This window comes from Pseudochaenichthys georgianus, unplaced genomic scaffold (assembly GCF_902827115.2).
Source record: "Pseudochaenichthys georgianus unplaced genomic scaffold, fPseGeo1.2 scaffold_1038_arrow_ctg1, whole genome shotgun sequence".
In the NCBI taxonomy this organism is placed as follows: domain Eukaryota; kingdom Metazoa; phylum Chordata; class Actinopteri; order Perciformes; family Channichthyidae; genus Pseudochaenichthys; species Pseudochaenichthys georgianus.
This window is the reverse complement of record NW_027262008.1, coordinates 26,968-50,310: the sequence shown is the minus strand read 5'-3', so window position 1 is coordinate 50,310 and position 23,343 is coordinate 26,968. Positions and strand designations below refer to the sequence as shown.

General features: G+C 50.2%; 2 protein-coding genes across 2 annotated transcripts; one reads left to right on the top strand and one right to left on the bottom strand.

Annotated features, from left to right (window-relative positions):
• Positions 1–255: 255 nt before the first annotated feature.
• Positions 256–21,554, bottom strand: LOC117440561 (gelsolin-like; the record flags this gene model as incomplete). Its single annotated transcript, XM_034076795.2, has 14 exons — positions 21,513–21,554; positions 19,470–19,658; positions 15,955–16,109; positions 13,490–13,651; positions 12,701–12,760; positions 6,932–7,021; positions 5,808–5,897; positions 5,309–5,441; positions 4,162–4,250; positions 3,945–4,073; positions 3,794–3,880; positions 2,217–2,350; positions 1,603–1,693; positions 256–426 (listed from the first exon to the last, which is right to left on the bottom strand). Coding segments are annotated over exons 2-14 (1,572 nt in total), but the record flags the coding sequence as incomplete, so codon positions are not given.
• LOC139433160 (golgin subfamily A member 6-like protein 22) lies at positions 6,269–6,927 on the top strand (the record flags this gene model as incomplete). The annotated part of the gene is given in 4 exon segments (XM_071202045.1): positions 6,269–6,343; positions 6,409–6,571; positions 6,574–6,833; positions 6,835–6,927. Coding segments are annotated over 4 exon segments (591 nt in total), but the record flags the coding sequence as incomplete, so codon positions are not given.
• Positions 21,555–23,343: the final 1,789 nt, after the last annotated feature.

Below are 23,343 nucleotides of genomic sequence, written 5' to 3'. Positions count from 1 at the left end.
GGTTTCTCTCATTAACTGGGGGTTTCTCTCATTAACTGGGGGTTTCTCATTGAAGGACATGTTATTCTTTACAAACTGTAAAGTCCACCGAGACAGATATAAACTGTGTGATATTGAGCTTTATAAATAAACTTTGATTGATTGATTGATTGATTGATTGATTGATTGATTGATTGATTGAAAATGAGGCGTTCAGGGACCAAAATGAGCGTGAGGCGTTCAGGGACCAAAATGAGCATGGTTATCCTGACTCACCTCCACAGCTCTGCAGTCTCCCGCCGGATTGGCTCGGACCTGGAACAGGCGGGTGTCGGCCCCCTCTGATTGGCCGCCCTCTCTGGATGTCCCGCCGCGGTACACCACCATTGGCTGGCCCCCGAAGAGGCTCATGAGGTGGGCGGGCTCTTTGCCCTGCAGCACGCGCACCTGCACACATAGATGCATTTATTCAGAATCTAATCTTTTTTTTGCTTTCAAGAATTTTCTTTGCCGTCTTTAAGACCACCCGGAGCCATTTCTGCTTTTGGGAAAATTATGGGGAACATCATTTAGACTTAAAAGACGACATAGAACACAGTTCTGACAAGTAACGCCCCCTAGTGTCAGAGATCTGAAAAGTGACATATGTCACAAACTCACATGACCTGGCCCATGGACATCTGGGACATGTCGTCATGGGAACACTAGTCACATGACCTGGCCCATGGACATCTTGGACATGTTGGACATGTTGTCATGGGAACACTAGTCACATGACCTGGCCCATGGACATCTGGGACATGTCGTCATGGGAACACTAGTCACATGACCTGGCCCATGGACATCTTGGACATGTTGGACATGTTGTCATGGGAACACTAGTCACATGACCTGGCCCATGGACATCTGGGACATGTTGTCATGGGAACACTAGTCACATGAATTGGCCCATGGACATCTGGGACATGTTGTCATGGGAACACTAGTCACATGAATTGGCCCATGGACATCTTGGACATGTTGTCATGGGAACACTAGTCACATGACCTGGCCCATGGACATCTTGGACATGTTGTCATGGGAACACTAGTCACATGACCTGGCCCATGGACATCTGGGACATGTTGTCATGGGAACACTAGTCACATGAATTGGCCCATGGACATCTTGGACATGTTGTCATGGGAACACTAGTCACATGACCTGGCCCATGGACATCTTGGACATGTTTTCATGGGAACACTAGTCACATGACCTGGCCCATGGACATCTTGGACATGTTGTCATGGGAACACTAGTCACATGAATTGGCCCATGGACATCTGGGACATGTTGTCATGGGAACACTAGTCACATGAATTGGCCCATGGACATCTGGGACATGTTGTCATGGGAACACTAGTCACATGACCTGGCCCATGTTGTCATGGGAACACTAGTCACATGACCTGGCCCATGGACATCTTGGACATGTTGTCATGGGAACACTAGTCACATGACCTGGCCCATGGCCCACCAGACAGTGTGTCACTGAGGGACTTCATAAAGGCTAAAGCTGTATAAGGAACTTTCCAGAACATATAAATGTAACATCTGTGTCACGGTGGGTTCTTCTGGGTTTACCTGGACGGCCGCCCCCCCCAGCTCATCGTCCAGCTGCACCGTCAGGAAGGCCGACACCCCCACCTCGTCCACGCTGGAGTCTGCCCCCTGCCTGAAACCACACATAATTATCACTTTAGATGCACAAACACCAAGCAAATGCCTGGTACGTGTCAACCCACAAGGTGCAGGGACTATAACTATAAACCTCTCAAATTAAAGTTAAAGTGGACCTATCATGCTATATTTGAATAATATCTTGTAGGGCCATACCTATATAAAACATGTCTGTGAAGTTTTTTTTTCAAAATATCACAGATCATGCATTTTAGCCATGCCTAATTTTGCTCTTTTCCAGCCCTGTTTTTGCAAGGGCTGATTCTGTGAGAAGTCTTCTTCGCTGCTTTTGTGGCAGACTACAGCGCCACTTACAGGCCTGGCATATGTACTACGGAAAAAAGATCAGAAACATTTGAATCTGTATCAGCTCCGTTGCAGCCCCGTTTTTAGAGATTTGGGTATGGAGGAAAAGAGAGAGGGTTGTGTTTTCTGACACACATTCATGTATAAAAGACGTACAAGAGTACATTTTGGATGATAGGTCCCCTTTAAATTAGGTGCAAGTTTGTGCTCACCATGTGTAGAGGATCTGTCCCTGTCTGTTGTCGTGACGGTACTGATACAGGATGATGTAACTGTCTCCTCCGTAGAACTGACCGAACATCGCCGGGTCAACGGGAACCTTCTCTGACCCCTCGACACGCCAGATCTACACACACACACACACACACACACACCTTTAGGAGGCTAATGTTGGGCTATAAATGAACTACAGCACGGTCACATGACTTCACGTCACCACCGCTAAGCTAAAGGAGGCTAATGTTGGGCTATAGAGGAACTACAGCACGGTCACATGACTTCACGTCACCACCGCTAAGCTAAAGGAGGCTAATGTTGGGCTATAAAGGCACTACAGCACGGTCACATGACTTCACGTCACCACCGCTAAGCTAAAGGTGGCTAATGATGGGCTATAAAGGAACTACAGCACGGTCACATGACTTCACGTCACCACCGCTAAGCTAAAGGAGGCTAATGTTGGGCTATAGAGGAACTACAGCACGGTCACATGACTTCACGTCACCACCGCTAAGCTAAAGGTGGCTAATGATGGGCTATAAAGGAACTACAGCACGGTCACATGACTTCACGTCACCACCGCTAAGCTAAAGGCGGCTAATGTTGGGCTATAAAGGAACTACAGCACGGTCACATGACTTCACGTCACCACCGCTAAGCTAAAGGAGGCTAACGTTGGGCTATAAAGGAACTACAGCACGGTCACATGACTTCACGTCACCACCGCTAAGCTAAAGGAGGCTAATGTTGGGCTATAAAGGAACTACAGCACGGTCACATGACTTCACGTCACCACCGCTAAGCTAAAGGCGGCTAATGTTGGGCTATAAAGGAACTACAGCACGGTCACATGACTTCACGTCACCACCGCTAAGCTAAAGGAGGCTAATGTTGGGCTATAAAGGAACTACAGCACGGTCACATGACTTCACGTCACCACCGCTAAGCTAAAGGAGGCTAATGCTGGGCTATAAAGGAACTACAGCACGGTCACATGACTTCACATCACCACCGCTAAGCTAAAGGCGGCTAATGTTGGGCTATAAAGGAACTACAGCACGGTCACATGACTTCACGTCACCACCGCTAAGCTAAAGGAGGCTAACGTTGGGCTATAAAGGAACTACAGCACGGTCACATGACTTCACGTCACCACCGCTAAGCTAAAGGAGGCTAATGCTGGGCTATAAAGGAACTACAGCACGGTCACATGACTTCACATCACCACCGCTAAGCTAAAGGCGGCTAATGTTGGGCTATAAAGGACCTACAGCACGGTCACATGACTTCACGTCACCACCGCTAAGCTAAAGGAGGCTAATGTGATGGCGTTTACCCGTCTCATGTAGAAACTTGTGAGCAACCAGTGGGGTATTTACTGAAGTATTTTATAAAGTAGAATATAGCATTAAAATGTCTTCAGCTTGTGTTAACCACAGACCTTATTTCAGGATAATAACAAAAAACACATTCAGAGAACCATTGACCTCCAGACCAGGGGACACGGGTGTGAGGAAATGCTGAGTCATGTCATCTCCCATGATGCTTAGCGCTGCAGTCGGGCCCTCACCTGCTTGACTCCGTCCCCGCAGTCCACCATGCCGTGCTGCGCTGCCATGGCTTCTGATTGATGAAGCGTGGACACGTCGAAGGGAACCTGTCCAATGAGAAGCGTTAGTTTCCGGGTCAAACGCGTCTCTGAAAGATTCTGACTGCTTTACCTTCTTGATCGTTGCAATCTGATTGGACACATAGGCTGTTCCCATGCCGACGGTGTCCTCAGGGTCGCTCCAGTTCTTAAAGAACTGCTGGAAAAGAGGCGTCTCCCCGAGCTCCGGAAGGACCTGGATCTGAGGGGGGGACAGGTGAGAGAGGGGGGGGGGGGTGGGTACCTGTGTGTGTGTTTACCTGTGTGTGTGTTTACCTGTGTGTGTGTACCTGTGTGTGTGCTGGGTAGTTCATCTTGTTAATGAACTGCTCTGCACTCTTCAGAACGGCACGACGCTCCTCATTGTTCGCCTCCTTACCTACACACACACACACACACACACACACACACACACACACACACACACACACACACACACACACACACACACACACACACACACACACACACACACACACACACACACACACACACACACACACACACACACACACACACACACACACACACACACACACACACACACACACACACACACACACACCACACACACACACACACACACACACACACACACACACACACACACACACACACACACACACACACACACACACACACACACACACACACACACACACACACACACACACACACACACAGCGGATCACAGAGTGACTGACAGCCGACACACATTTCCTGCTCTCTCCTGTGTATGTGTTAATGAGGGGGGGGTTGTTTTCAGAGGTGGGTGTGTACTACAGGTGTGTACTGCAGGTGTGTACTACAGGTGTGTGTTACAGGTGTGTACTACAGGTGTGTACTGCAGGTGTGTACTACAGGTGTGTACTACAGGTGTGTGTTACAGGTGTGTACTACAGGTGTGTACTGCAGGTGTGTACTACAGGTGTGTACTACAGGTGTGTGCTACAGGTGTGTACTGCAGGTGTGTACTACAGGTGTGTACTGCAGGTGTGTACTACAGGTGTGTACTACAGGTGTGTACTGCAGGTGTGTACTACAGGTGTGTACTACAGGTGTGTACTGCAGGTGTGTACTACAGGTGTGTACTACAGGTGTGTATTACAGGTGTGTATTACAGGTGTGTGTTACAGGTGTGTGTTACAGGTGTGTGTTATAGGTGTGTGTTACAGGTGTGTGTTATAGGTGTGTGTTACAGGTGTGTGTTACAGGTGTGTGTTATAGGTGTGTGTTACAGGTGTGTGTTACAGGTGTGTGTTACAGGTGTGTGTTACAGGTGTGTGTTACAGGTGTGTGTTGCAGGTGTGTGTAACAGGTGTGTGTTACAGGTGTGTGTTACAGGTGTGTGTTACAGGTGTGTGTTACAGGTGTGTGTTACAGGTGTGTGTTGCAGGTGTGTGTAACAGGTCTGTACTACAGGTGAACAGCTGATACCTTTCCACACGTAGATATGTCCGTTAGCTCCGTTGTCCAGGATGAAGCACTCGCTGGACCGCAATGCATCCTGGGAGAATGGGCTGTGGTCGGCCACCATGGTGACCTCTAGCTCCCCGTCAGCGTTGGACACCTGAAACACAGGTAAGCACTTCCTGTTGGACACCTGAAACACAGGTAAGCACTTCCTGTTGGACACCTGAAACACAGGTAAGCACTTCCTGTTGGACACCTGAAACACAGGTAAGCACTTCCTGTTGGACACCTGAAACACAGGTAAGCACTTCCTGTTGGACACCTGAAACACAGGTAAGCACTTCCTGTTGGACACCTGAAACACAGGTAAGCACTTCCTGTTGGACACCTGAAACACAGGTAAGCACTTCCTGTTGGACACCTGAAACACAGGTAAGCACTTCCTGTTGGACACCTGAAACACAGGTAAGCACTTCCTGTTTCCACTTCTCAATAACAGCCTGTCTGCTGACTGAGACGTTACCTGGAACAGCTTCGCCTGCTTCCTGTTGGAGGCGTCCATCTTGGTGTCTTCAATGTGAGCCTCAGGGAGGTCAGGCTTCTCCCCGAGGACCTGGGGTCAGAGGTCAGAGGTCAGAGGACAACAGGAAGAGGTCAGAGGACAACAGGAAGAGGACAACAGGAAGAGGTCAATAGGACAACAGGAAGAGGTCAGAGGACAACAGGAAGAGGACAGAGGACAACAGGAAGAGGACAACAGGAAGAGGTCAGAGGACAACAGGAAGAGGACAACAGGACAACAGGAAGAGGACAACAGGAAGAGGTCAATAGGACAACAGGAAGAGGTCAGAGGTCAACAGGAAGAGGACAACAGGAAGAGGACAGAGGACAACAGGAAGAGGTCAATAGGACAACAGGAAGAGGACAGAGGACAACAGGAAGAGGTCAATAGGACAACAGGAAGAGGACAACAGGAAGAGGTCAATAGGACAACAGGAAGAGGTCAACAGGAAGAGGTCAATAGGACAACAGGAAGAGGTCAGAGGACAACAGGAAGAGGTCAATAGGACAACAGGAAGAGGTCAGAGGACAACAGGAAGAGGACAACAGGACAACAGGAAGAGGTCAGAGGACAACAGGAAGAGGTGAGAGGACAACAGGAAGAGGTCAGAGAACAACAGGAAGAGGTGAGAGGACAACAGGAAGAGGAAAACAGGAAGAAAACAGGAAGAAGACAACAGGAAGAGGTCAGAGAACAACAGAAAGAGGACATAGGACAACATGAAGAGGACAACAGGAAGAGGTTAGAGGAAAACAGGAAGAGGTCAGAGGACAACAGGAAGAGGTCAGAGAACAACAGGAAGAGGTGAGAGGACAACAGGAAGAGGTCAGAGAACAACAGGAAGAGGTGAGAGGACAACAGGAAGAGGTGAGAGGACAACAGGAAGAGGTCAGAGAACAACAGGAAGAGGTGAGAGGACAACAGGAAGAGGTCAGAGGACAACAGGAAGAGGACAACAGAAAGAGGACAGATGACAACATGAAGAGGACAACAGGAAGAGGTCAGAGGACAACAGGAAGAGGTCAGAGGACAACAGGAAGAGGTCAGAGGACAACAGGAAGAGGACAACAGGAAGAGGTAATCACCTCCAGCATCCTCTCTGGCTCCTCCCCCTCCTCACAGAGGTGAAGCTGGCACCGCCCACACCGCTCATCGTCACGGATGCCTTTGGACACCTGTCAATCAATCAGTCAGTGGAGATGATGTAATGATGTCATAATGATGTCATGATGAAATGATGATGTCATGATGATGTCATGATGATGTATATGTTTACATTTAGTCTCTGCCCAGCTGCAGTCGTTCTTAACCACACATGGCATCCATGACAAGTTTCAGTCTGGCTTCAAACCCATGCACAGCACTGACACAGCCCTTTAAGAGTTCTTAATGATCTGCTCCGAGCCGCCGACTCAGGCAGCCCAGCTGTCCTGGTGCTGTTGGACCCGACACTGTGGACCACAGCATCCTGTTGTACGGCTCGAACAGTCCGCAGGCATCACAGGCTCTGCTCTTGCATGGTTCAGGTCTTACCTGACGGACCATAGCTTCTCAGTGCAGCTACGTGCCTTCTCCTCTGCTGAAGCCCCTCTTACAGTGGGGTTCCCCAAGGCTCCATCCTGGGCCCCATCCTTTTCCTACTGTACATACTGCCCCTAGGCTCAATTCTCACAAAACACAATATCCCCTTCCATTGTTACGCTGACGATGTACAGATCTACCTGCCTCTCAAAGCAAATGCCAACTCACTCCAGCAGCTGAAGGACTGCTTAGCAGAGATCAAATCCTGGCTGAGCCAAAACGTTCTCAACCTCAACGAGAGCAAGACCGAGGTCATCTTTTTTGGACCCCAACCTCCAGCCTCCCTGGTTTATATTCTGGGCTCCCTCAATAAAAACATCCTCCCCTCTGTCATGAACCTTGGAGTGACCTTCAGTCCATCCATCCATCTTCTCCGCTTATCCGTGGTCGGGTCTCGTTCCAGCAGAGAGCCCCAAACGTTCCTGTCCCCCCATCAACCAGCTCTGACTGGGGGGTCCCAAGGCGCTCCCAGGCCAGAAGAGATATAGTCCCTCCACCTGGTCCTAGGTCTATCCCTTGGTCTCTTCCCAGCTGGACGTGCCTGGAACACCTCCCTAGGGAGGCGCCCAGGTGGCATCCTAACTAGGTGCCCGAACCACCTCCACTGGCTTCTTTCGACGCGAAGGAGGAGCGGCTCAACTCCGAGTCTCTCCCGGATGACCGAACCTCTCAGCTTATCCCTAAGGGAGACGCCAGCCACCCGGCGGAGGAAACCCATCTCGGCCGCTTGTATCCGCGATCTCGGTCTTTCGGTGCTACTGAAGGTAGCACCGAACAGGTTAGCACTGTAGTCAAATCCGACTATTGGCCAAGACTAGGGACGCTCCGATCATTTCGGGGCCGATCGCCGAAATCAGTATTGGCTGATACCGATCGGCGATCGAGTGGGCGGGGCCTAAATGGAAGATTTAAACATCACTTTAAATCTTCCATTTAAAGTGATGTTTAAACTCAGGTAATGCTCATTCTCTGGAGCTTCCACAAACAACAACAACAACAACAACAACCAACTTAATTATTACATTCAAATGAACATTATTCAAGTTTACATTCACTTTGGAGAACAACACGGAGAGATGAGCGGAAGCGCTCTCTTTTCCTCTCTCCCTCCCCTCTCTCCAGTCAGCCAGTCAGTATCTCATGCAGCTCACTGATCCAGTACTGAGGGACCCGACAGTGAAGGATAAATATATGTATAACTAGTGCATCTCGTTCCAGAGGTAGATAAACAGCTGAGTGTGTTATAACTCGTGTGTGTCGCTCTCCGGTCCGGCGGGCGGAGCTGCAGGAGTTCTGCTTCACGTTGCTTTCCGCTATTTTACTGTCTTTTTCGGACACCTTAAAATAATGCCAGACCGGTGAAGCCGTGTTGGCGAGCTTGTTTTGCCGCACAGAGAAAAGTGTCATGTATTTTACGTCATGCGATCGGCTCTCTCGATCGGCATGTTTAGAGAGCACCGATCGATCGGAAGAGAGTGAGTATCGGCCGATCTCGATCGGTGACCGATCAATTGGAGCATCCCTAGCCAAGACCAAGTCGTGTTTATCTTCTAAAGACCTAGAAAGGGTTATTAGCACCCTTACTGCAGCGCTCTGTGTGTGGGTACGGACCAGGCCTCAATCAGACGCCTGCAGCTAGGTCAGAACGCAGCTGCACGTCTTCTGACTGGCCACAAGAAGCGTGACCAAATCACCCCAGTTCTGGCCTCACTGCACCGGCTTCCAGTTCGGCTCAGAATAGAATTTAAACTCCTACGCCACACCCCAGCCAGAGCTTTAACTTTACGGTCAGCTGACCACAGACATCTTCAGCAGGTCCCTGCTGCAGTCTGTCGTCCCCACATGCTTCGAACACTCCACCGTTCCTGTCCCCAAAAAGACAAAAATCACCAGCCTCAACGACTACCGCCCAGTAGCACTCGCCTCCATCACCACGAAGTGGACCCCCTGCAGTTTGCCTACAGAGCAAACAGGTCCACAGACGACGCCATGGACTGGCAGGCGTTACCGCAGCATCAGGACTAAAACCACCAGACTCAGAGACAGCATCAGGACTAAAACCACCAGACTCAGGGACAGCATCAGGACAAAAACCACCAGACTCAGGGACAGCATCAGGACTAAAACCACCAGACTCAGAGACAGCATCAGGACTAAAACCACCAGACTCAGAGACAGCATCAGGACTAAAACCACCAGACTCAGGGACAGCATCAGGACTAAAACCACCAGACTCAGGGACAGCATCAGGACTAAAACCACCAGACTCAGGGACAGCATCAGGACTAAAACCACCAGACTCAGGGACAGCATCAGGACTAAAACCACCAGACTCAGGGACAGCATCCGGACTAAAACCACCAGACTCAGGGACAGCATCAGGACTAAAACCACCAGACTCAGGGACAGCATCCGGACTAAAACCACCAGACTCAGGGACAGCATCCGGACTAAAACCACCAGACTCAGAGACAGCATCAGGACTAAAACCACCAGAGTCAGGGACAGCATCAGGACTAAAACCACCAGACTCAGGGACAGCATCAGGACTAAAACCACCAGACTCAGGGGACAGCATCAGGACTAAAACCACCAGACTCAGGGACAGCATCAGGACTAAAACCACCAGACTCAGGGACAGCATCAGGACTAAAACCACCAGACTCAGGGACAGCATCAGGACTAAAACCACCAGAGCTCAGGGACAGCATCAGGACTAAAACCACCAGACTCAGGGACAGCATCAGGACTAAAACCACCAGACTCAGGGACAGCATCAGGACTAAAACCACCAGAGTCAGGGACAGCATCAGGACTAAAACCACCAGACTCAGGGACAGCATCAGGACTAAAACCACCAGACTCAGGGACAGCATCAGGACTAAAACCACCAGACTCAGGGACAGCATCAGGACTAAAACCACCAGACTCAGGGACAGCATCAGGACTAAAACCACCAGACTCAGGGACAGCATCAGGACTAAAACCACCAGACTCAGGGACAGCATCAGGACTAAAACCACCAGACTCAGGGACAGCATCCGGACTAAAACCACCAGACTCAGGGACAGCATCCGGACTAAAACCACCAGACTCAGAGACAGCATCAGGACTAAAACCACCAGAGTCAGGGACAGCATCAGGACTAAAACCACCAGACTCAGGGACAGCATCAGGACTAAAACCACCAGACTCAGGGGACAGCATCAGGACTAAAACCACCAGACTCAGGGACAGCATCAGGACTAAAACCACCAGACTCAGGGACAGCATCAGGACTAAAACCACCAGACTCAGAGACAGCATCAGGACTAAAACCACCAGACTCAGGGACAGCATCAGGACTAAAACCACCAGACTCAGGGACAGCATCAGGACTAAAACCACCAGAGTCAGGGACAGCATCAGGACTAAAACCACCAGACTCAGGGACAGCATCAGGACTAAAACCACCAGACTCAGGGACAGCATCAGGACTAAAACCACCAGAGTCAGGGACAGCATCAGGACTAAAACCACCAGACTCAGGGACAGCATCAGGACTAAAACCACCAGACTCAGGGAGAGCATCAGGACTAAAACCACCAGACTCAGGGACAGCATCAGGACTAAAACCACCAGACTCAGGGACAGCATCAGGACTAAAACCACCAGACTCAGGGACAGCATCAGGACTAAAACCACCAGACTCAGGGACAGCATCAGGACTAAAACCACCAGACTCAGGGACAGCATCAGGACTAAAACCACCAGACTCAGGGACAGCATCAGGACTAAAACCACCAGACTCAGGGACAGCATCAGGACTAAAACCACCAGACTCAGGGACAGCATCAGGACTAAAACCACCAGACTCAGAGACTGCATCAGGACTAAAACCACCAGACTCAGGGACAGCATCAGGACTAAAACCACCAGACTCAGGGACAGCATCAGGACTAAAACCACCAGACTCAGGGACAGCATCAGGACTAAAACCACCAGACTCAGGGACAGCATCAGGACTAAAACCACCAGACTCAGGGACAGCATCAGGACTAAAACCACCAGACTCAGAGACTGCATCAGGACTAAAACCACCAGACTCAGGGACAGCATCAGGACTAAAACCACCAGACTCAGGGACAGCATCAGGACTAAAACCACCAGACTCAGGGACAGCATCAGGACTAAAACCACCAGACTCAGGGACAGCGTCAGGACTAAAACCACCAGACTCAGGGACAGCATCAGGACTAAAACCACCAGACTCAGGGACAGCATCAGGACTAAAACCACCAGACTCAGGGACAGCATCAGGACTAAAACCACCAGACTCAGGGACAGCAATAGGACTAAAACCACCAGACTCAGGGACAGCATCCGGACTAAAACCACCAGACTCAGAGACAGCATCAGGACTAAAACCACCAGAGTCAGGGACAGCATCAGGACTAAAACCACCAGACTCAGGGACAGCATCAGGACTAAAACCACCAGACTCAGGGGACAGCATCAGGACTAAAACCACCAGACTCAGGGACAGCATCAGGACTAAAACCACCAGACTCAGAGACAGCATCAGGACTAAAACCACCAGACTCAGGGACAGCATCAGGACTAAAACCACCAGACTCAGGGACAGCATCAGGACTAAAACCACCAGACTCAGGGACAGCATCAGGACTAAAACCACCAGACTCAGGGACAGCAATAGGACTAAAACCACCAGACTCAGGGACAGCATCCGGACTAAAACCACCAGACTCAGAGACAGCATCAGGACTAAAACCACCAGAGTCAGGGACAGCTTCAGGACTAAAACCACCAGACTCAGAGACAGCATCAGGACTAAAACCACCAGACTCAGAGACAGCATCAGGACTAAAACCACCAGACTCAGGGACAGCATCAGGACTAAAACCACCAGACTCAGGGACAGCATCAGGACTAAAACCACCAGACTCAGGGACAGCATCAGGACTAAAACCACCAGACTCAGGGACAGCATCAGGACTAAAACCACCAGACTCAGGGACAGCATCAGGACTAAAACCACCAGACTCAGGGACAGCATCAGGACTAAAACCACCAGACTCAGGGACAGCATCAGGACTAAAACCACCAGACTCAGGGCCGGCATCAGGACTAAAACCACCAGACTCAGGCAGCATCATCCCACAGGCCAGAAGACTGCTAAACACCTGAACTTAGAAACAACATCCATTACATTCTGCTACTGTCATGATGATGTCATGATGATGTCATGATGATAGTGTTATGATGTCACTCACCACGGTGGCCTTCAGCTTCTCGAAGCGGTTGCTATGGGAACCAGACCACTGGATGATTTCCTGCAGAGAGAGAGACAGGTTCAGATCTGTCAGTCTGTCTCACCTCTCCAACTGTCTCACCTCTCCAACTGTCTCACCTCTCTCACCTCTCCACCTGTCTCACCTCTCCACCTGTCTCACCTCTCCACCTGTCTCACCTCTCCACCTGTCTCACCTCTCCAACTGTCTCACCTCTCCAACTGTCTCACCTCTCTCACCTCTCCAACTGTCTCACCTCTCCACCTGTCTCACCTCTCTAACTGTCTCACCTCTCCAACTGTCTCACCTCTCCAACTGTCTCACCTCTCCAACTGTCTCACCTCTCCAACTGTCTCACCTCTCCAACTGTCTCACCTCTCCAACTGTCTCACCTCTCCAACTGTCTCACCTCTCCAACTGTCTCACCTCTCCAACTGTCTCACCTCTCCAACTGTCTCACCTCTCCACCTCTCTCACCTGTCCACCTGTCTCACACCCGCCACCTTTTCACCTGTCTCACCCCCTCCCAGGTCCAGGATGAAGCTGTCTCACCCCCTCCACCTGTCTCACCTCTCCCAGGTCCAGGATGAAGCTGTCTCACCCCCTCCACCTGTCTCACCCCCTCCACCTGTCTCACCTCTCCCAGGTCCAGGATGAAGCTGTCTCACCCCCTCCACCTGTCTCACCCCCTCCACCTGTCTCACCTCTCCCAGGTCCAGGATGAAGCTGTCTCACCCCCTCCACCTGTCTCACCCCCTCCACCTGTCTCACCTCTCCCAGGTCCAGGATGAAGCTGTCTCCCTGGTTGAAGCTCTCCCAGCTCACGGGGACCTCCGTTGCCCTGACGACGCGTCGACCTTTGACCTGCAGCACCCTCTGAACCGTCACCTCATTGGTCACCACGTGTTGGAACCCTGAGGCCACGCCCCCTTTCTGTGAGAGAGGAAGTTATGTCATAACAGGGAACAGGTCTCTACAGGTAGTTCTGGGTTACCGTGTGCTTGAGTCTGGTTCTGGGTTACCGTGTGCTTGAGTCTGGTTCTGGGTTACCGTGTACTTGAGTCTGGTTCTGGGTTACCGTGTGCTTGAGTCTGGTTCTGGTGTTACCGTGTGCTTGAGTCTGGTTCTGGGTTACCGTGTACTTGAGTCTGGTTCTGGGTTACCGTGTACTTGAGTCTGGTTCTGGGTTACCGTGTGCTTGAGTCTGGTTCTGGTGTTACCGTGTACTTGAGTCTGGTTCTGGTTCACCGTGTGCTTGAGTCTGGTTCTGGGTTACCGTGTGCTTGAGTCTGGTTCTGGGTTACCGTGTGCTTGAGTCTGGTTCTGGTGTTACCGTGTACTTGAGTCTGGTTCTGGTTCACCGTGTGCTTGAGTCTGGTTCTGGTGTTACCGTGTGCTTGAGTCTGGTTCTGGGTTACCGTGTGCTTGAGTCTGGTTCTGGTGTTACCGTGTGCTTGAGTCTGGTTCTGGTGTTACCGTGTGCTTGAGTCTGGTTCTGGTGTTACCGTGTACTTGAGTCTGGTTCTGGGTTACCGTGTGCTTGAGTCTGGTTCTGGGTTACCGTGTACTTGAGTCTGGTTCTGGGTTACCGTGTGCTTGAGTCTGGTTCTGGGTTACCGTGTACTTGAGTCTGGTTCTGGGTTACCGTGTACTTGAGTCTGGTTCTGGGTTACCGTGTGCTTGAGTCTGGTTCTGGGTTACCGTGTACTTGAGTCTGGTTCTGGTGTTACCGTGTGCTTGAGTCTGGTTCTGGGTTACCGTGTACTTGAGTCTGGTTCTGGGTTACCGTGTGCTTGAGTCTGGTTCTGGGTTACCGTGTACTTGAGTCTGGTTCTGGGTTACCGTGTGCTTGAGTCTGGTTCTGGGTTACCGTGTACTTGAGTCTGGTTCTGGTGTTACCGTGTGCTTGAGTCTGGTTCTGGGTTACCGTGTACTTGAGTCTGGTTCTGGGTTACCGTGTGCTTGAGTCTGGTTCTGGTGTTACCGTGTACTTGAGTCTGGTTCTGGTGTTACCGTGTACTTGAGTCTGGTTCTGGGTTACCGTGTACTTGAGTCTGGTTCTGGGTTACCGTGTACTTGAGTCTGGTTCTGGGTTACCGTGTGCTTGAGTCTGGTTCTGGGTTACCGTGTGCTTGAGTCTGGTTCTGGGTTACCGTGTGCTTGAGTCTGGTTCTGGTTCACCGTGTGCTTGAGTCTGGTTCTGGTTCACCGTGTGCTTGAGTCTGGTTCTGGGTTACCGTGTGCTTGAGTCTGGTTCTGGGTTACCGTGTACTTGAGTCTGGTTCTGGGTTACCGTGTACTTGAGTCTGGTTCTGGGTTACCGTGTGCTTGGTTCTGCTGTTACCGTGTACTTGAGTCTGGTTCTGGGTTACCGTGTACTTGAGTCTGGTTCTGGGTTACCGTGTGCTTGAGTCTGGTTCTGGGTTACCGTGTACTTGAGTCTGGTTCTGGGTTACCGTGTACTTGAGTCTGGTTCTGGGTTACCGTGTACTTGAGTCTGGGTTACCGTGTGCTTGAGTCTGGTTCTGGGTTACCGTGTACTTGAGTCTGGTTCTGGGTTACCGTGTACTTGAGTCTGGTTCTGGGTTACCGTGTACTTGAGTCTGGTTCTGGGTTACCGTGTACTTGAGTCTGGTTCTGGGTTACCGTGTGCTTGAGTCTGGTTCTGGTGTTACCGTGTGCTTGAGTCTGGTTCTGGGTTACCGTGTGCTTGAGTCTGGTTCTGGGTTACCGTGTGCTTGAGTCTGGTTCTGGGTTACCGTGTGCTTGAGTCTGGTTCTGGGTTACCGTGTACTTGAGTCTGGTTCTGGGTTACCGTGTACTTGAGTCTGGTTCTGGGTTACCGTGTACTTGAGTCTGGTTCTGGGTTACCGTGTACTTGAGTCTGGTTCTGGGTTACCGTGTGCTTGAGTCTGGTTCTGGGTTACCGTGTACTTGAGTCTGGTTCTGGGTTACCGTGTACTTGAGTCTGGTTCTGGGTTACCGTGTGCTTGAGTCTGGTTCTGGGTTACCGTGTACTTGAGTCTGGTTCTGGGTTACCGTGTACTTGAGTCTGGTTCTGGGTTACCGTGTACTTGAGTCTGGTTCTGGGTTACCGTGTACTTGAGTCTGGTTCTGGGTTACCGTGTACTTGAGTCTGGTTCTGGGTTACCGTGTACTTGAGTCTGGTTCTGGGTTACCGTGTACTTGAGTCTGGTTCTGGGTTACCGTGTACTTGAGTCTGGTTCTGCTGTTACCATGTACTTGAGTCCGGTCTTGAAGTACCCGCTGAAGGTTCTGGACTCGTGCCCCTGGACCTCCCGGTTCTGGACCGGTCTCCCCTGCAGGAAGTCGTCCATCTGCACTGCAAAGATGGCCGCCGCCCCTCTTTCATCCTGAGAGCAGTCAGAGCCTACCGACCAATCACAGCGCAGATCAGAGGCTACAACAGACTAGTATTACATATTACTACAAGTATTATATATTACTACAAGTATTATATATTACTACAAGTATTATATATTACTACAAGTCAGAGTTTCCGTTAATGATGACGTTGGGGTCAAAACGACCCCTCACTTTTATTAAAAGCTACGTTTCAGTAAAAGAAACCTCTTGGTTGAACGCGATGAAGGCGATGAAGGCGATGACCGCGATGACCGTGTGAACGATGTGGAGAGGATCTAGATGATAAGCAGAGTGAGCAGCTCTGTTTGTTGACCTGTCCAAAGCGTTGGACACGTGGATCATCTCATCCTGAAGCAGAGGCTGCTCAGTGTCGGCAGGTCCAGCCGTGCAGTGGCTGGTCTGAGAACTGCCTCTCTGAAGGGTCCATGTGTTCACTCTGATGGGCTGTCTTCTGAGTGGGTACACATCACTCATGGTGTTCCTCAAGGCTCTGTGTCAGGCCCTCTTCTATTCTCCATCTGCACCAACAGCTCAGGGGAACATGTGGATGGAGCTACTTCACATCATGCGGATGATCCCGTGATGTTCTGAGAGGTCCCTCAGTCAGGAGCTGCTGCTACATCACAGGCTGCTTCTGACACGACTCAGACTCAGCGCTCTGAACTAACGCTGCTTCTAATGTGGATCAAACCGAGGTCACGCTCTTTCTAAAGCTACAGACCCAGAGCCTGCTGTAGATATTGTAACTACGCAAGGACAAGTGCTCAAAGTGGTTCCTGTTTCAAACACCTGGGTGTCTGCTTGATGGTCGTCTCTCCTCTAACCCTCAGGTCTCTAGCCTGCTGAGGAGCTGAGGGTGAGGCTAGGGTTCTTCTCCAGGAACACGTCCTGCTCCTCCTGGAGGCCAGGAAGAGGCTCTGTGACCTTTGACCTGTGCTGGACTCTGGGATCTGGTCTATCTGAATGCACCGGCCCATTGGCTGGTCCAGTCAGAAGCTGCGTATCACAGCGCTCTGAGATGTGTGACTGACTGTGAAGCATTAACCCTTCACTGCCCCCTGTGTGTAGGGTCTCTGGGACACTTCATCTCTAAGGAGGCTCAGTCTCTGGGACACTTCATCTCTAAGGAGGCTCAGTCTCTGGGACACTTCATCTCTAAGGAGGCTCAGTCTCTGGGACACTTCATCTCTAAGGAGGCTCAGTCTCTGGGACACTTCATCTCTAAGGAGGCTCAGTCTCTGGGACACTTCATCTCTAAGGAGGCTCAGTCTCTGGGACACTTCATCTCTAAGGAGGCTCAGTCTCTGGGACACTTCATCTCTAAGGAGGCTCAGTCTCTGGGACACTTCATCTCTAAGGAGGCTCAGTCTCTGGGACACTTCATCTCTAAGGAGGCTCAGTCTCTGGGACACTTCATCTCTAAGGAGGCTCAGTCTCTGGGACACTTCATCTCTAAGGAGGCTCAGTCTCTGGGACACTTCATCTCTAAGGAGGCTCAGTCTCTGGGACACTTCATCTCTAAGGAGGCTCAGTCTCTGGGACACTTCATCTCTAAGGAGGCTCAGTCTCTGGGACACTTCATCTCTAAGGAGGCTCAGTCTCTGGGACACTTCATCTCTAAGGAGGCTCAGTCTCTGGGACACTTCATCTCTAAGGAGGCTCAGTCTCTGGGACACTTCATCTCTAAGGAGGCTCAGTCTCTGGGACACTTCATCTCTAAGGAGGCTCAGTCTCTGGGACACTTATCTACAAAGCCATGTTGGGGAACCTCCATCTCACATCTGCTCCTGGTCTCACGGAGAGGTGTGAGTGGCTCCTGCCTGAGATCGCACGCTGTGGTTTTACTAAAGGAGCAGCTGCTAGGACTGTCTGAGGGAGCAGCTCTAGAGGCAGCTCCTCTGTCTGGGCACAGGCTGCAGGTTAAAGGAACGATCTGGAGCCACTACATGTTTTAGAGCTCGGTGGATGCTACTCACTGGAAGCTGGTGGACCTGCTCATGTGGATCAGTATGTACATGATGCTGATGATGATGTTGTTCTGTTGATGCTTCATGAGGAACTGCTGGAGCAGCTCTCCCTGGAGAGAGATCAATGGTCTCAGTGGGAAACAGCTGGTGAATAAAGGCTTGAGATGAAATGCACGGAGCCTTGATTATCGAATCCTAAATGTCATCGATAGATTTATGACTCGAACATTATAAAAGTAGGAGATGATCCGGATGAACAACATTTATCAAACCGGTTCCTTTTCCACTTCCTGCTCCACTCTGTAGCCTCCATCGAAACTCTCCTACAAGTACTATACATTACTATGAATATAGTACTACAAGTACTGCTGTAGTACCTATCCAGTAGTGCAGGTGGTGCTGCAGGGTCAGTAGTATTAGTACATGAATAGTGTAGTACTAGTACCTATCCAGTAGTGCAGGTGGTGCTGCAGGGTCAGTAGTATTAGTACATGAATACTGTAGTACTAGTACCTATCCAGTAGTGCAGGTGGTGCTGCAGGGTCAGTAGTATTAGTACATGAATACTGTAGTATTAGTACCTATCCAGTAGTGCAGGTGGTGCTGCAGGGTCAGTAGTATTAGTACATGAATACTGTAGTACTAGTACCTATCCAGTAGTGCAGGTGGTGCTGCAGGGTCAGTAGTATTAGTACATGAATACTGTAGTACTAGTACCTATCCAGTAGTACAGGTGGTGCTGCCGGGTCAGTAGTATTAGTACATGAATACTGTAGTACTAGTACCTATCCAGTAGTGCAGGTGGTGCTGCAGGGTCAGTAGTATTAGTACATGAATAGTGTAGTACTAGTACCTATCCAGTAGTGCAGGTGGTGCTGCAGGGTCAGTAGTATTAGTACATGAATACTGCAGTACTAGTACCTATTCAGTAGTGCAGGTGGTGCTGCAGGGTCAGTAGTATTAGTACATGAATACTGTAGTACTAGTACCTATCCAGTAGTGCAGGTGGTGCTGCAGGGTCAGTAGTATTAGTACATGAATACTGTAGTACTAGTACCTATCCAGTAGTGCAGGTGGTGCTGCAGGGTCAGTAGTATTAGTACATGAATAGTGTAGTACTAGTACCTATCCAGTAGTGCAGGTGGTGCTGCAGGGTCAGTAGTATTAGTACATGAATACTGCAGTACTAGTACCTATCCAGTAGTGCAGGTGGTGCTGCAGGGTCAGTAGTATTAGTACATGAATAGTGTAGTACTAGTACCTATCCAGTAGTGCAGGTGGTGCTGCAGGGTCAGTAGTATTAGTACATGAATAGTGTAGTACTAGTACCTATCCAGTAGTGCAGGTGGTGCTGCAGGGTCAGTAGTATTAGTACATGAATACTGCAGTACTAGTACCTATCCAGTAGTGCAGGTGGTGCTGCAGGGTTCCGCTCCGGCTCTCCAGGGTCTTCAGAACCAGGTAGGCGTCCCCGCTGTAGAACCCTCCGTACAGGATGACAGGAACCGGAACCAGCTCCATGTTCTCCACCCTCCACACCTGAAGCCCCGCCCTCTCGCCTGCATCTTCAAAGGCCATGATGTCACCTGTGGGCAGAGCCACAGATTAACCTGTGAGAGAGCTCAGCTGATGCTCAGCTGTTCTGATCCCAGGGCCCAGGAGTTCAACACTTCTAATCCCAATCAGATCCAGGATCAGACAGTCGGCCACATGTTGTCCCTGGAGTTCAAAGCAGTCCAGGGTCAGCCTGATCCAGATTACGACTTTTCCCGCTGAATGAAGAAACTAAAGGCGGAAGTGGAAACAACTCACAAAGGGAACTGTTTAAAACACGTGCTCAAAGTGAGCCGGATTTTGCCGATGTGTTTATGAGGATTCAAAAGTCGTGAATAATCTACAAAATGGAGGAGACCGATCTGATCGGAGCGACTGACAAATAATCCAACTGAAGCCGGCGTGGACAACGACTGTTTTAAAATGCGCTGATCCAGAAAAGCCGGTTTGGACGCTTATGGCAGAAGAAACATTTCTATAGAAAGAATTATACATTTCTGTCTTTTTATGCCTTTAATACTAACTTCAATTCATTAATCAATACTTTTCTATATTTTATTGTAATGTAGAGAAAAGGCTTTTAGTGACAATCATGTATTGCGTATTACTTTAGGTAAAATTATAAAAAAAAAAAAAAGTCTAAATATGATATTTGGCCTCAAATCATCTGAGGCCTGGCGCCCCCTGCGATCTTTGGCGCCCCCTGCGATCTTTGGCGCCCCCTGCGATCTTTGGCGCCCCCCTGCGATCTTTGGCGCCCCCCTGCGATCTTTGGCGCCCCCTGCGATCTTTGGCGCCCCCCTGCGATCTTTGGCGCCCCCCTGCGATCTTTGGCGCCCCCCTGGTTGGGAACCACTGCTCCAAGGGACTCTTCCGTGATCCCGAGGAACAGGAAGTGACCCGCCCAGGTAATAACCTGCAGCTCTGAAGAGTCCTTTTGTTCTGCAGGTGTGACTCCTCTCTGAGTTAATACAGAAGACAGTTCATCAGACACTGAGCTACACACACACACTGAGAGACACACACACGAGAGACACACACACTGAGAGACACACACACACACTGAGAGACACACACCGAGAGACACACACAAACACTGAGAGACACACACCCACACACTGAGACCCACACACTGAGAGACACACACACACTGAGAGACACACACTGAGGAGAGACACACACACACAGGAGAGACACACACACAGAGGAGAGACACACACACACACACACACACACACACACCGAGCTACACACACCGAGCTACAGACACCGAGAGACACACACCGAGCTACACACACTGAGCTACACACACAAACACACACACACACACACACACACACACAGAGATACACACACTGAGGAGAGAGACACACACACACACCGAGCTACACACACCGAGAGACACACACTGAGCTACACACACAGAGCTACACACACCGAGCTACACACACTGAGAGACACACACCGAGCTACACACACCGAGAGGCACATCGAGCTACACACACTGAGAGACACACACCGAGAGGCACATCGAGCTACACACCGAGAGGCACATCGAGCTACACACCACCGAGAGACACACACCGAGAGGCACATCGAGCTACACACACACAGAGAGACACACACCGAGAGGCACATCGATCTACACACACTGAGAGACACACACCGAGAGGCACATCGAGCTACACACACACCGAGAGACACACACCGAGAGGCACATCGAGCTACACACACACTGAGAGGCACATCGAGCTACACACACACCGAGAGACACACACCGAGAGGCACATCGAGCTACACACACACTGAGAGACACACACCGAGAGGCACATCGAGCTACACACACTGAGCTACACACACTGAGAGACACACACCGAGCTACACACCGAAATATGACAGGACTAAAGTGAAGCTCCGGTAGAGAGGACTCACCTTCAGTTCAGCTGCTGGAACGTTTCTGAAGGCTGAGCTCACCTGAGAGGATGAGGAGGGGCTGAAGGGGGAGGGGCACCAGGTAACCCCCCCCCCCCACACAGACACACCCAGGTAACTCTACCCCCCCACACAGACACACCCAGGTACCTCTACCCCCCCCCACACAGACACACCCAGGTAACTCTACCCCCCCCCACACAGACACACCCAGGACCTCTACCCCCCCCCCCCCCCCCCCACACACAGACACACCCAGGTAACACAAAGAGCTGAAACCCGTCCGACATCTTCATATTCCCTCACCTGTCATCATTCTCCTTACCTCTCAGGTGCTCAGGTAAACAGAACACTACAGAGGTCATTCAGGTTCAAAATATTCTTTATTATTTAAAACGTTCTTTATTATTGGGCTTTTCCTCAGACGCGATGCTCTTATTTTGAAACCGGATGTGGATTGTGTTCACTTATTTTGAAGTCCTCCCCGATGTTGACATCTCATCGACCTGGCTTGATGGACGGTCAGCTGTTTAATTTAGTTTGTCAACATGTTTGGTATAGCCGGATAATAACCGGGAACTAACCGGGTTAACGGAGAGGTTTGTCGGGAGAATGGAGGCGTTCAGTAAGCTAGGTAGCATGTTGCTGCACGCGCTGGAGACGGTGAGTCAACAGCTGTTATTAGCCGTTAGCCTATATTAGCTTTAGTTAGCTGACAGTAAACAGTGCATAAAGTGTCAGAGAGTGAAGGTGGAGGACAGACAGACAGCTGGAGTGTCTGTCCTCCTGTCTGTGTCGCAGCGCGCGGGGCTGTCTGTTGTTGTTGTTGTTGTTTACTTTAAAAGAGTTTCTGAAGAGCTAACTGCCGCTAAAGCTACTTCCTGTTTACCTGCTGCTGAGTGGAGGAATGTGTCCAGGTGTTCAGACCTGAGGCTGACACGTTATAAACACGCGCACACATACACGTTATAAACACGCGCACACACACACACACACACACACACACACACACACACACTTCCTAATGGACTTTTCAATGGTTTAAATCAGTTTTTTCAAACACTTCACAGAGAACATATGATCGTGTCTCGTTGTCTTTATTAGATCCCGTGAACACCAGCATGCGCATCGCTATTCTTCCCGGGGTCCTCACGCACTCAAAACATGCAACACGATGCAAACTAAGCAGCTCATCACTTCATGCAGTGCTGTTTGAAGTGAAAACTAAAATGGTCATCCACTTATCGCCATCCTAAGGCCAAAAGTAAATGCAAAGAAGTGTGCCATAGTAATGGCTGCATACATAGCCACAGTTCAAATGAACTTTATAATACTGACATAATGTCTTGGCAACCTTCTGAATGTGCCTGAGCGTGTTCCTGAATGAGGCGGTGAAGAGCTCCAGCTGCTCGGTCTCGTGCTGGGTTTAGATCCGGGTCCTAGAACCCTCCTTCCATTGGATGTCGTGTTTGATAGTTATGTTGAGCATACTACGCTATAAACCTTTGTGATAATATTAGGGCTGTCAGTCGATTAAAATAGTAAATCGCGATTAATCGCATATTTTTGATCTGTTCTAAATTAACCTTGATACACGGTGTTAAGGTGGAATGGCCAGGTCTGTAAGCATGTTGATACACGGTGTTAAGGTGGAATGGCCAGGTCTGTAAGCATGTTGATACACGGTGTTAAGGTGGAATGGCCAGGTCTGTAAGCATGTTGATACACGGTGTTAAGGTGGAATGGCCAGGTTGTAAGCATGTTGATACACGGTGTTAAGGTGGA